Source organism: Chiloscyllium plagiosum, chromosome 5, assembly GCF_004010195.1.
Source record: "Chiloscyllium plagiosum isolate BGI_BamShark_2017 chromosome 5, ASM401019v2, whole genome shotgun sequence".
Taxonomy (NCBI): domain Eukaryota; kingdom Metazoa; phylum Chordata; class Chondrichthyes; order Orectolobiformes; family Hemiscylliidae; genus Chiloscyllium; species Chiloscyllium plagiosum.
In genome coordinates, this window is record NC_057714.1 from 104439335 (window position 1) to 104453683 (window position 14349).

Consider the following 14349-nt stretch of genomic DNA (forward strand, 5'->3'; position numbering starts at 1 on the left):
GAAGACATTTCCTGTTGTAAAACTAAAACAAGCAGTCCTAATTTAAAGACAAGAGGTTGCCGTCTTAAAAACAGGAGATAGACTATTTCTCTCAGGATTATTAGAGTGTGGTGTTCTCTTCCCCAGAAGCTAGTGGAGGCTAAGTCTTTAAGTTTATTGAAGGCGGAGTGAGTTAGATTTTTGATAATTACAGGAGTCCAGGCTTATGGGGCTCAGATGGGAGAGCGTAGCTGAGACTACAGTCACATGAGCTATGACCTTATTAAATGGTGAAGCAAGCTCAAGGAACCAAATGTGCTGCTGCTTCTCCTGAGTCGTTTGTTCATGTGGTGGAGACGGATTCAATAGTGGCTCGCAAAGGGAGTTGGACAGCAATCTGAAGAACTGTCAGGCTAAGGGGAAAGGCAGGGAGTCTGCATTGGCAATGATCACTGCGTGGCCTCTTGGCCATTCTGTTCTGTATACAGAGGAGCCTCAATCATCTGGCATTCGATTTATCCGAATTTCAGATTATCCAAACAAGATCCCGATGCTTGGATAAACTGTTATCAGAACGTTCGATTATCCAAACAAAATACTCCTTGCCTGTGTCGTTCGGATAATTGAGATTCCTCTATAGTTGTTGGAGTTGGCTACAGAGATGTGGGAGGAGGCTAGTACGGAGTATAGTCACTGGCACAGGCTTGTTGGGTTGAAGAATGGCTCATTTATGTTCGATCTAATCTATTGTTGGATTGTAGTAAATTCGTCTTCACTTGATTAAGCAGAAGAACTGCAGAAGCTAAGCACTTTATCCTTGAACGGTACTGTCTGAGAGTATAAATTTAAACTAGAATATTGAAGCAGAACAGTGAGTGAACTGATGGTGATCGACAGGGAAGGTCTCAGCCAGCTGGGGTGGGGGAGAAGGCCTCTGGAAAGCCCAGCATGGAGCAACTGCAGGCCCATGCCTTTGGAGAACTGTGATGAAGTTTTAACTGTATTTCTTTAGTTTCCTATTTTGTACCAGGTGCACGATGGTGCCAGGAATGGCAACTTTGTACACTTTTCACTGTAATTCTGTGCTTGAGTACATATGACAATAAACCTAATTCTAATTCCAATCTGAGATAATGCCTCAGGGTTTCGAGGACAAGGAAGTATCGATTTAAACTAGCAAAAAAGGATTTTAACGCTGACCTTGGGCTGTCCCAAAGAGTGTTCAATCTTGTGAAGTTCATTTTAAGTCAATAGATGTGAAGCTGGAAAAGCACAGCAGGTCAGACAGTATCCGAGGAGCAGGAAAGCCAACATTTCATCCCAAAACACTTCATCAGAAGGGAGGGTTTCGTCCCGAAACGTTGACTTTCCTGTTCCTCGGATGCTGTCTGACCTGCTGCGTTTTTCCAGCTTCACATCTATTGACTCTGGTTTCCAGCCTCTGCAGTCCTTACTGTCTCCGTTTATTTTGAGACTAGTGATTGCTAGTTATGGGATCTTGCAAGTACAATCCTGCAATGACCAGACAATTTACTTTGGAAGAATTCATAGAGTACATTCATAGGGTATTCATAGGTTGGTTACTGTTCAGAGGGTTGGTGTGGACTTGTTGGACTGAAGGGCCTGTTTCCACACTGTAGGGATTCTTTGATATTTTTCCCCATAACAATAGCTTGTGGATCCACCATTGGATCAGGCTGTTTCAGGTCTGGTAATGTGTGATGAGGCAGGCTTAATAGATGATCCGAGAATAAAAGATTCCCTCGGCAACAGTGACAATAATGGAACAGAATTGGGTTGGAAACAACTGTGCTAAACTTTAAGGATAATTACATGAGACTGGGGCAGGGCTGTCTGGAGTGGACTGGGGAATATTTTAGAGAAGAAATGGTTGAGGAACAGTGACAGGCATTTAAGAAAACAGTTCACCACAAACAGCAAAGAAATATTCCAGGGAGGAAGAAGGATACTAGCAACAGGCTAAACTGATCGTGGTTAATAAGGAAAACTAAAGTATCAAATTGAAAGAAAAAGCATACAATTTGGCACAGACTAGTGGTAAAGCCAACAGAAGATGACAGAAAAATGGTGGAGAAACTTATGAGTCCAATGGAGCAAGCATCATAAAAGCAGACAGTAAGAGCTGCTTTGAATTAAAAAAAAAGGGGGCACCTATGAGTATCTGCTCCTTTGAAAGAGTATCTGAGGAAGTAATGGGGAAGCTAGAGAATGGCAGAAGAGCTAAGTAATAGTCTTCACTGCAGGGAATATTAGATTAGATTAAATTCTCTACAGTGTGGAAACAGCCCCTTCAACCCAACAAGTCCACACCAACCCTCCGAAGAACGACCTGCCCAGACCCACCCCCCACTTCTCTGACTAATGCACCTAAGACTATGGACAATTTAGCACAGCCAATTCACCTGACCTGCACACCTTTGGACTGTGGGAAGAAACCGGAGCACCCGGAGGGAACCCAGGCAGACACTGCGAGAATGTGCAAACTCCATGCAGACAGTCGCCTGAGGCTGGAATCGAACCTGGGACCGTGAGGCAGCAGTGTAACCACTGAACCACCGTGCTGTGGTAATTAGCATTCCTAGATTACCAAATAATCAAGAAAGAAGAGGGAGGAAATAGCATCATGACTATCATGAGAGCAATAACTCGGGAAATTAGTGGGATGAAAGGTGAAAACATCCCTTGTATGTGAGGATAGCATCCTAGGATTTTAAACAAAGTAGGGACAGAGATAATCAATGTACTCTTGTAAGAATCCTTAGATTCTGGGAAAATCACAGATGATTTTTGGTAAGATGAGCAAGGACAGGATTTAGATAGTTAATGCTAGGGTCCTTGGCAGTGTTGTTGAACAGAGAGACCTAGGGTTTCAGATACGTAGTTCTTTGAAAGTTGTCACAGGTAGTCAGGTTGTTAAGAAGGCGTTTAGAACGCTTGTCTTTCTTGCTCAGACCATTGCGTATAGAAGTGGGGGCATCACGTTGAGATTGTACAGAATGTTGGTGAGGCTAATTTTGGAGTACTGTGTATAGTTCTGGTCACTATGCTATAGGGAGGGTTTTATTAAATTGGAGAGGGAAACGTTTTACCAGAATGTTGCTAGCACTGGACGGTGTGAGTTATCAGTCAAGGCTGGGACCTCTTTCACTGGAGCATAGGAGGTTGGGGGTGAACTTATAAAGGTTTATAAAGATAAAGTGAATAACCAAGATCTTTTCCCGATGATAGAGGAGTTCAAAACTCGGGGGCATATTTTTAAGGTGAGAGGAGAAGAATTTTGCCTGAGGGGCAACTTTTTCAAACAGCAGGTAGTTTGTGTGGAATGAACTGCCAGTAGAAGTGGTTGAGGCTGTTACAATTACAGCATTTAAAAGATGTTTGGATTAGTAGATGAATAGGAAAGATTTAAAGGGATACGGGCCAAATGCAAGCGAATGGGACTAGTTTATTTTGGGAAACTTGGTCGGCATGGACGAATCGAACTGAAGGGTCTCTTTCCGTGCTGTACAGCTCTTGGCAGATTGCACCCTTATACAAGGTAAAACTCTCCTGCAAAAGGGGAGGGAGACAAACGGCTAAATAGTTATTAGGCAAATGCTGGAATTCATTTTAATGAACATAAAAGCAAAACTTTGAGAAATGCATAATTTAAGCAAGCCGAATCAGCATTGCTTCGTGAAGGGGAAATCAAGCCTGACAGTTTTATTAAAGTTTTTTTGAGGAGGTAACCAGCATTACAGATAAAGGGGAATCATTAGATGTTACATACCTGAAAGTGGCTTAATATGATAAGCATTCATATCATTGAATCACAGAATCGCTACTGTGGGGAAAGAAGTTATTTGGCCCATCAGGTCAGCACCAACTCTCCGAAAAAACATCCCACCCAGACCCAGCCCCCCCACCATTTTCTGGAGCATAGGTTATAACCAGTGGAGTGCTTGTAATGATTTAAAGTCTATTTAAAAAAACATAAGACATAAGAGCAGAAGGAGACAATGAGGTCTGCAGATGCTGGAGGTCAGCGTTGAGTGTCTGTTGCTGGAAAAAATAAGGCAGGTCAGGCAGTATCCGCAGAGCAGGAGAATTGACATTTGGGACTGGAGCCCTTCATCAGGAATGAGGCTAGAATCCCCGAGGGGTGGAGAGAGAAATGGGAGGGAGGGGTGGCTCTCAGCTACCCTCTCCCCAGCCCCACCCCCACTCCCATTTCTCTCTCCACTCCCAGGGCTCCCAACCTCATTCCTGATGAAGGGCTCCAGTCCCAAACATCGATTTTTCCTATTCCTCAGATGCTGCCTGACCTGCTGTGCTTTTCCAGCAACACACTCTCATTACGAGCAGGAGGAGGCCATTCAGCCCATCAAGTTTGTTCTGCCATTCACTGAGATTGCAGCTAGCCTCAACTCACTTTATTCCATATCCCCCTAACCCTTGACTATTAAATATCTGCCTATCTCAATCTTGAATGTAGTTAATGACCCAGCTTTGACAGCTGCCATGCTAAAGAATTCCATAGGTTCACTACTCTGAGAGAAGAAATTCCTCCTCATCTCCACTTAAACTTAGAATATGTAATTGTACATTTATGCTGTTTTTTCACAATGGGAATTAGATTTTCAACACTTACCTTGCTCTTTGAGAGACAGGGTTTACATGGTTTTGGAAAGGGAAGGGCTGATTCGGGATAGTCAATGTGACTTTGTGCATGGGAAAATCATGTCTCACTGACTTAGTTGAGTTTATCATGAAGTAACAAAGGAGATTGAGGGCAGAGCGGTGGATGTGATCCAATGGACTTCAGTAAGGCATACAAGGTTCCTCATGGTAGACTGGTTAGCAAGGATAGATCCCGTGGAATACAGGGGGATCTATTTGGATACAGAACTGGCTTGAAGGGAGAAGATAGAGGGTGGTGGTGGAGGGTTGTTTTTCAGACTGGAGTCTGTGACCAGTGGAGTGCCACAAGAATCGGTGCTGGGACCACTGCTTTTTGTCATTTACATAAATGATTTGAAAGTGAACATAGGAGGTATGGTTAGTAAGTTTGCAGATGACACCAAAATTGGAGGTATAGTGCACAGTGAAGAAGGTTATCTCAGAGTATAATGGGATCTTGATCAGATGGACTAATAGGCTGAGGAGTGGCAGATGAAGTTTAATTTAGATAAATCCGAGGTACTGCATTTTGGAAAGGCAAATCAGGGCAGGGCTTATACACCTTAAAGGTAAGGTCCTGAGGAGTGTTGCTGAACAAAGAGACCTTGGAGTGCAGGTACATAGCTGCTTGAAAATGGAGTCACAGGTAGATAGGTTAGTGAAGAAGGTGGTTTGGTATGCTTTCCTTTATTAGTCAGAGTATTGAGTACAGGATTTGGGAGGTCATGTTGCGGCTGTACAGGACACTGGTTAGGCCATTGTTGGAATATTGCATGCAATTTGGTCTCCTTCCTCTCGGAAAGATGTTGTGAAACTTGAAACGGTTCAGAAAAGATTTATGTGGATGTTGCCAGGGTTGGAGGGTTTGAGCTATAGGGAGAGGCTGAACAGGCTGGGGTTGTTTTCACCGGAACTGTTGGAGGCTGAGGGGTGACCTAATAGAAGTTTATAAAATCGTAATGGACATGGATAAGATAAATAGGCAAAGTCTTTTTTCTGGGGTGGGAGTTCAAAGCTAGAGGCCATGGGTTTAGGGTGAGAGGTGAAAGACGTAACAGATCTAAGGGACAACATTTTCATACAGAGGGTGGTGTGTGTATGGAATGAGCTGCCAGAGGAAGTGGTGGAGGCTGATACAATTACAACATTGAAAGACATCCAAATGAGTATATGAATAGGAAGGGTTTAGAGGGATATGAGGCAAATGCTGGCAAATGGGACTACATATCTGGTCGCCGTGGACAAGTTGGACCTAAGGGCCTGTTTCATGATATGACTTTATGTATCCTAATAATTTGATATCAAGTTACAGACTTTCTACTCAAAGTCTCCTCATTAGACAAGTCACTTCATAGTGAGTATGGAGTGAATTGTCCCCAGTGCTAGTATATCTTTCCTTAGATAAGGACACAAAACTGTTGACAGTATTTCAGCTGTGGTCTGACTCTTCCCTTTATAGTTTTAGCAAAAGTAGTTCAGTCAGATAGCTTCCCCTGTCTGATCTTGTGTCCAGTGTGCATCACGGAAAGCTATGGAACCTGAAGTAGGTCCATTCCATTCCTGATTTGTACTGAACTAGTCATTCCCATCTCAGCCGTGCTGTGGTGCATTAGATATATGGCAAAAGTTAAACTGGTAACTTTAATAATAAGGTGATGCAATTTAATCAGAGCTGACAAACGAAGCGATGCGATGACATGGTTTAACTGTAGGAAGAGTCTCCTGATTGTTGATGTAGTAGAAATTCATATGGTGTATAAATGATGTGTTTTTATGTTATTGTCCAGATTATCCAAGCCCATGGTGGAATTGTAGATCCCACCCTGACCAATAGATGCACGCACCTTCTGTGTGAAAGTCAGGTCAGCAATATGTACGCCCAGGTAAGTGCATAGGCATTTACTTGCCTTTTCCCTTCCTTGCATGCATGTTATCAAGGTAGTTTTGTGAAAACATTATGCAGCCTCATTCAGCCTCCCAGCTTGTTTTGAGTGCTGTATTGATGAAAGAAATTAGTTTTTAATGCAACATCTTTTGATGGCTCATTACTGTTCACTAATTTGTGTAATATACGTATTATCTTCAATCTCTGATTCTTTACTATGTAATTGGTGCATGAGTAAAATCAATCCTTCATAACACTTTGCCTCTGGTATTTCCATCCAGATGTTCACAGTTGAGAGTAAAATAGTAGGAATGTAACATCCTGATAATGTCCCCAATTTACATATCGATGCAAATTTCCAGCTCTGTGCTGCTGTAAGTTGCTGTATTTTACCTCCTAAAGCCATGGAATGCCACTACAAGCAATGTGATGGAAGGCTTCCTCCTGGTATCCCTGCATAAGTTTCTTTTTGGCCTTATTTGATTTACAGAATATCAACTTGCGCCATTTAATAATTTCAAAACCTGCTGCTGGGTCAGTCTTTCAGCAGATCATGACCAGTAACTTGTGTCTCATTCTGAGCCTTGACTTTGGTTTGAATGCCATCATGAATCTGCAGTGGGGAAACATTTAGGGGAGATGCTTGGCATTTGAGGAGCCAGTCATATTCGTCCGGTCCAGAGCATGGGTTTTTGTCATTTGGAGTGAGCCTAACGTGGGAGAAGTGAGCGATGAGGGAAGTCCCCCAGTCTCTGTGGTGGCGGTCGCATTGAGAACAGACAGCTGAGAGAGTGAGCTAAGTGGAGGAACTTGGGGCCGTACTATGGCTAAACAGTCGAGAAAGATTGTTGAGCTTTTAACTTGATTTCTTTATCTTTCTAGTTTATATTAAGAAAGATATTATAAACTATTACCTTTATTTCTTTATTTTTATACTATAATGGCTTGTAATGCTTAACTTTTTAACTTGGGTGCAAAGTAGTTTTTAAAAAAAGAAACAAAAGGTATCTTTGTATGTAAGATGGGACTGTGTGTGGTGACATTGTACACTTCTCACTGTACTCCTGTGCATCTGTACTTGAGTACATACGACAATAAAATCTGAATTAATATCCAATGATGAAATGTAGAACATATAGGCAAGTGTAGTTGATCTGGCTCTTTGAGCCTGTTCAGTCAATCAATATGATCTCAGCTGCTCATCCAACACCGTACCCTTGTCCAGCTTTCACCTCAGGCCCTTTATCCCTAAGCGCTATATTCTATAAAATCCAAACAGAGTGCTCTGTCTCTCAAGGAGAATGAGTAAATGAACCAAGGGTCTTCCTTTCCCTCTTAATTGAGTGAAGAGCCTTGGATTTTACTGCACATTGCATCTGTGTTGACATTTTAGTATTGTTCAAAACTAATTCAACTTGCCTCGCGCTTATCCAATTGTCCTGAACCTTTCTCTGTTTCAAATTTTCCTGTTTAGTAGACCAAATCTCACTGTCTGAACCAATTCTTAATGCAAAACATTTTCCACAGTCTGTATTGCTCGATGTAAAGAGAGTATGATTACACATCCTGTTAACCAGAGTAAATAATCTTTTCATAGTCACTCCCTGAAAAGATTTTGTAACTTTCAATGCCTCCATGAAATTTCCTCCTGGGTTTCTGTGCTTTAGTAGAAATAGTCTGTCTCATCCCTATCAACTATAATTTCCTCTTCCAGTGATACTAAGTTTAGTGCTTGTGCTGGCTTTCAAATTTCTACCATTGTGAGGTGCTTCAACAACATAGTGTTGCAACTTTGGCACAATCCATGTTTTATATAAGTATATATTCTGTCCTTTTACTCTTGAATGTTAATTGGCTATTTATAAAGCCCCAAATTAATTGGCTTTTTTATGGATTTATCTGCCAGCATGCTTAGGATGAATTTGTGCGTGCAAGCTTCACTCCTCAGTGTCTTTTCAGTTGAGTGTATATTCCCTGGGCATGTCTGCGATAGCTGGTGCAGACTGAGGAGGCAATGTTGGCTTTCAACTCTGTTCTCAGTGCAATCCTCTGCCACCACCATGCTCACTTTGAGGAGCAACGTGGTTTTGGACTGAAATAAATGAAAGTACAAGTCTTAACATGAAAGGAAAAGGCTGGAAGTGTGCAGCAGGTTGAAGGAGACGGAGACTGTTATGAAGTTTCTGGCACTCAACTTTCAGTGAGAACAGGCAGCTGAGTTCTCCCAGAGAGTGAGCTAAGACTTGAACTGTTACCTTTATTTTTTTAATTTTCTAGTTTATGTTAAGCATTTTAACAATAACTATTACCTTTGTTAATTTTTCTAGTTACACTATAATGGTCTGTAATGCTTAACTTTATCACTTTGTTTCTCTTTTTTTTTTAACTACATTGTCCCTCCTAAGAATTTTGTAATTAGGCAGCTGTGTGTGGTGATATTGTAGATTTTTTACTGTACCCTGTAATTCAGTACATGTGACTGCATTTTGGGAAAGCAAATCTTACCATTAAGTGTACAAGTCCTGTTAAGGTCCTAAGGAGTGTTGCTGAACAAAGAGACCTTGGAGTGCAGGTTCATAGCTCTTTGAAAGTGGAATTGCAGGTAGCTAGGATAGTGAAGAAGGCGTTTGGTATGCTTTCCTTTATCGGTCAGAGTATTGAGTACAGGAGTTGGGAGGTCATGGTGCAGCTGTACAGGACATTGGTTAGGCCACTGTTGGAATATTGCGTGCAGTTCTGGTCTCCTTCCTATCGGAAAGATGTTGTGAAACTTGAAAGGGTTCAGAAAACATTTACAAAGGTATTGCCAGGGTTGGAAGATTTGAGCTATATGGAGAGGCTGAACAGGCTGAGGCTGATTTCCCTGGAGCATTGGAGGCTGAGGGATAACCTCATAGAAGTTTAAAAAATCATGAGGGGCATGGATAGGATAAATAGACAAAGTCTTTTCCCTGGGGTGGGGAGTCCAGAACTAGAGGGCAAAGGTTTAGGGTGAGAGGGGAAAGATGTAAAAGAGACCTAAGGGGCAACATTTTCAGCAAAGGGTGGTACGTGTGTGGAATGAGCTGCCAGAGGATGTTGTGGAGGCTGGTACAATTGCAACATTTAAAAGGTATCATGGTTATAGGAGCAGGAAGGGTTTAGAGGGATGTGGGCCGGATTCTGGCAGGTGGGACTGGATTGGGTTGGAATACCTGGTCGGCGTGGACAAGTTGGGCAGAAGGGTCTGTTTCCAATCTGTACATCGCTATGAATGGATGTCCTCTCGTAATGGGTTAGGCCAACTGAATCTGGAAGCGGTGGTAAGGAAGTGTTTAATGCGCTCAGAGCGGTCAGTTCAGCTTCAACTACTGGAGGGGGAGGGAGGAGTGTATCAAAGATCCCTTTCTTCACGACATGACATGAGTGTGACAGTACTCTGACTAATCTTAAAATCCATTCCTCACCGGTGCAGGTCAAACAGCCATGACTCAGCACTAAACCAATCAGCAACAGTGAGAGATTAGAGGTTAGCTGATGCTGCACCTCCTGTGTTCAGTGAGTGATCATGCATAAAACTTTTTGCCAGTTCAGTACTTCATTAGACAAACTGCGTTGTAGGGTCAGCTCCACAATTACCTGTCCACTTTGTTCTGCAGAGGCTGTCTCACAAGGCTTTCCCCGAAGTTTATTGTGTAACTTGGCTAATAGTTTTTCAACCATAGTTGATGCGCTATAATTGAATGGCACTCCCCCACAGAACAGTGACCCCTGTGTTCAAGCACATTTGAAACCATGCTCAAACACTAAAGCTTGTAATAGTTCCTTTTGGAATTGTTGCTGTGTCTCAGGGTCCCTTGGCTTATTGCTGGTGACTCTTTTTAAAAGCTGCTGAGTGGGAGTTATGGTTGGAGAGGCTTGCGCATTCACTGCAAGGTTAGTTGAGAAGGAAGTGGGAAGATGAAATGTTAAAACTCCGATTGTTTTATTTTCTTTGCCAGCTTCAGTTTCAGAGTTAACAGAAACTCTGCTGTGTTGGGCTGTTCAGTTGCAGCAAATCTGCAAAAGCTCCACAGGTGTAGTGTGTTCCAGTTTGCAAGAAGCTTTGAATAAACCTTTGCATTCAAGTCTGTATACAATTCAAGTAATGGTCAGGTTGATAAGAGGATACAAAGTTAAGTAGGAATGTTCTGCAAGAAAGAGAATACAGGCCCAGCTTCCCAAATCTCTATTCACGGGACAATCCCATGTCAGGTGAATCTTTTTTGCACTCCCTCAATGGCAATAATATCCTCCCTCGGGTAAATAAACCAGTATTGCACATAGTACTGTAATTGTGCTTTGACCAATCTCCTGTGCAGTCCAAGCAAGATTTTTTAATATATTCATGACCCATATGCCAGCATTTATTGCCCGTCCCTAGTTGCCCTTGAGAAAGTGATGGTGAGCTGTCTTCTTGAATAGCTGCAGTCCATGTACCCTGGATTGACCCACAATGCACTTGGGAGTGGGTTCCATGATTTGACCTAATGACACCGAGGGACCAGCGATATATTTCCAAGTCAGGATGGTGGGTTGTTGGGAAGAGGACTCGCAGGTGGTGGTGTTCTCATGTATCTGCTGCCCTTATCCTTTTAGATGGAAGTGGTCATGAGTTTGGAAGGTGCTGTCAAAGGATCTTTGGATAAATCTCTGGGACCTGATCTAAAGTATCCCAGAATGTTGTGGGAAGTAAGGGAGGAAATTGCGAGACCCCTTGCAGAAATATTTGCATGATCTATAACTTTGGGTGAGGTGCCTGATTCCTGGAGGATGGCAAATGTACCTTTGTGTCAAAAAGAGTTTGTAGGGGAAAACCAGAAAAATATAGACCTGTGAGTGGGTAAACTGTTTGGTTGTGGGCAAATTGTTGGAGGTGATTCAAAATGTTCGTAAATCCTATGTTTTATAAAGGCAAAAATTGATTAGGGATAGTCACCATGGTTTTGTGTGAGGAAAATCATGTCCCACAAACTTGAGTTTTTTGAGGAAGCTATCAAGAAGATTGATGACGACAGAGCAGTAAATATTGTTTATTTGGATTTTAGTAAAGCCTTTGACAGGGGTTCAGCATGGTAGACTAACTAGTAAAGTTAGGTCACGTGGGATTTAGGGTGAGCTCACCAATTGGATACATAATTGGCTTAAATGGCGGGAGACAGAATAGTGGGGAGAGTTGCTTTTTGGACTGGAGGCCTGTTACCAGTGGTGTTCCACAGGGATGAGTTCTGGGTCCTCTTTTATATGTCCTGTTTTTTTTTAAAAATGATTTGGATGCGAATATAGAGGCATGTTTAGTAATTTTGCAGACGACACCAAAATTGGTGGCATAATAGACAGTGAAGAAGGTTTTCTGAGATTGCAAAGGGATCTTGATCGATGGGCTGAAAAATGGCAAATGGAGTTCAATCTGGATAAATGCAAGTTATTGCATTGTTGGTACAACAAACAAGGCTAAGGCCTTGGGTAGTGTTACAGGACAGAAGGACCTCTTTGTTCTGGTACATAATTCTCTAAAATTTGCATCACATATAGACAGGGTGGTTAAAGGTGTTAGGCACACTTGCCTTCATTGCTCAGTCCTTTGAGTATAGGAGTTGGGAAATCATGTTGAGGTTGTACAGAACATTGGTATCCAGTACTGGTTGCCCAGTTATAGGAAGGATATTATTAAGATGGAGAGAGTTCAGAAGAGATTTACCAGGATGTTGCCAGGCATCATGTTTAGGTTATAAAGAAAATTTGGATAAGCTGGGACTTTTTTCTCTAGAGTGCAGGAGGATGAGAGGCAATCTGATAGAAGTTTGTAAAATAATGAGGGGTAAAGATAGAGTTCATAGTAGTTGTCTTTTCCCGAGGATGGGGGATTTTAAGACTAGGGAGGCACATGTGATTGCAGGTTAGCCCACTGAGCTGGTGCATTGTCATGCAAATGTTTCATCAGCACGATAGGTAACAACATCAATGCGATTTAAGTGAAGCGTTGTAATTCTACTCTGCTTGATATTTGCCCTGGTCTGTTAAGGTGGGTGCTGTCACTTCCGGTTTTCCTATGCAGTGGTTTGTAAGTGGGATCTATGTCAACATGCTTGTTGATGGTATTGCAGATTGAAAACCAGGTCTCTAAGAAATCCTGTGCGTGCCTCAGGAAAGCTTGTCCGAGAATCGTTACGTTGTCCCAGTCAAACTGGTGGTCCTCTTTGTCTGTGTGTGTTGAAATGAGGGAGAATTGGCCATCCCGTTTTGCTGCTAGTTGGTGTTCGTGTATCTGGATTGCTAGTTTTCTGCTGGTATGTCCGATGTAATATTTGTCGCAGTTGTTACATGGAATTTTGTGTATCACGTTGGTCCTGCACGTTACGGGTATGGGGTGTTTTGTTCGTGAGTAGCTGGTGTAGTGTGACCCTGTGTCCTGATTCCTAGTTGTTATTCCTGATATGTTTTTTATATAGGGTGGGGTGACTAGTGTGTTGGGACATATGGTGTCTTTCTGGTGTTAGCTGTCTGATAGGCATTGGCAGATGAAACCGTTGGGGTATCTATTGTTTGTGAAGACCTTGTATCGGCATTCGTTCTCATTCTTGCATCATTCTGGTGTGTTGCCGTGCGAAGTAGCTGTCCTGGCACAGCTCCATTCATGGACATTGGGGTGGTTGCCATTGTAGCTGAGGATTTGGTTCTGTGGGTGGCCTTTCTGTATACCTTGGTTACAAATTCTCCATCGGTCCTTCGTTCTACAGTGATAACTCGCAATGGGAGTCTATTGTTGTTTTCCTGCTCTCCAGTGAATGTGGTGTTGATGGGTTGTGTTTCCTCTAGCTTGTGCATTTGATGACAAATGTGTCATCAATAGTTTGGGTTGGATTATGGGGAGGGCTGTGGGTTCTAGTCTTTCCATGACTGCTTCGGCTCGAAGCCCTGATATGGGTGGTCCCATGGGTGTGCCATTGATTTGTTGGTATACATGGCCGTTGAAGCTGAAGTAAGTGGTGAGGCATAAATCAAGTGGTTTGAGTACATTGTGTTGGGGGTCAGCGTTTCCAGTTCTTTCAGTAGTGCTGTGGATGGTTCTTCCTCCAGTGGTATGTCAATGGAGGTAAACTGCTGTGAGGTCAAAGGAAACCATGATTTCTTCATCGTCGATCTTAATGTTGTTGAGTTTCTGAGCTGAGTGGATAGCGTGAGTTGATCCATTGACAAGGTGTTTCAGTCTCTGCTTTGGCCAGTTTGTGTTTGTGTGCCTGTTAAGGAAACTGTGGGTCAGAGAGTGATGTTGGTTTAAGCACCTTGGGGAGTCTCCACCACCAAACCATCATCTCCCAGACCATCCATAACCTCATCACCTCAGGGGATCTCCCATCCACTGTCTCCAACCTCATAGTCCCACAACCCCGCACCGCCTGTTTCTACCTCCTACCCAAAATCCATAAACCTGACTGCCCTGGCCGACCCATTGTCTCAGCCTGCTCCTTCCCCACCGAACTCATTTCTGTATACCTTGACACGGTCCTGTCCCCCTTAGTCCAAGAACTCCCCACCTACGTTCAGGACACCACCCACGCCTTCCGCCTCCTCCATGATTTTCGCTTCCCCAGCCCCCAACGCCTTATCTTCACCATGGACATCCAGTCCCTATACACCTCCATCCCCCATCACGAAGGCCTCAAAGCCCTCTGCTTCTTTCTTTCCCGCCGAACCACCCAGTACCCTTCTACTGACATTCTCCTTCGACTGACTGAACTGGTCCTCACTCTTAACAACTTCTCCTTCCAATCCTCCCACTTCCT

The 14349-nt window shown here is 43.0% G+C and overlaps 1 protein-coding gene across 1 annotated transcript in view; it reads left to right on the forward strand.

Moving 5' to 3' along the window:
- The window catches only part of paxip1 (PAX interacting (with transcription-activation domain) protein 1), a 114865-nt gene that overhangs the window by 61122 nt on the left and 39394 nt on the right, over window positions 1–14349 (forward strand). The window contains exon 9 of the mRNA XM_043690723.1: window positions 6447–6542. Coding sequence (XP_043546658.1) covers window positions 6447–6542 — 96 coding nt within the window. The remainder of the gene's footprint in view (window positions 1–6446; window positions 6543–14349) is intronic.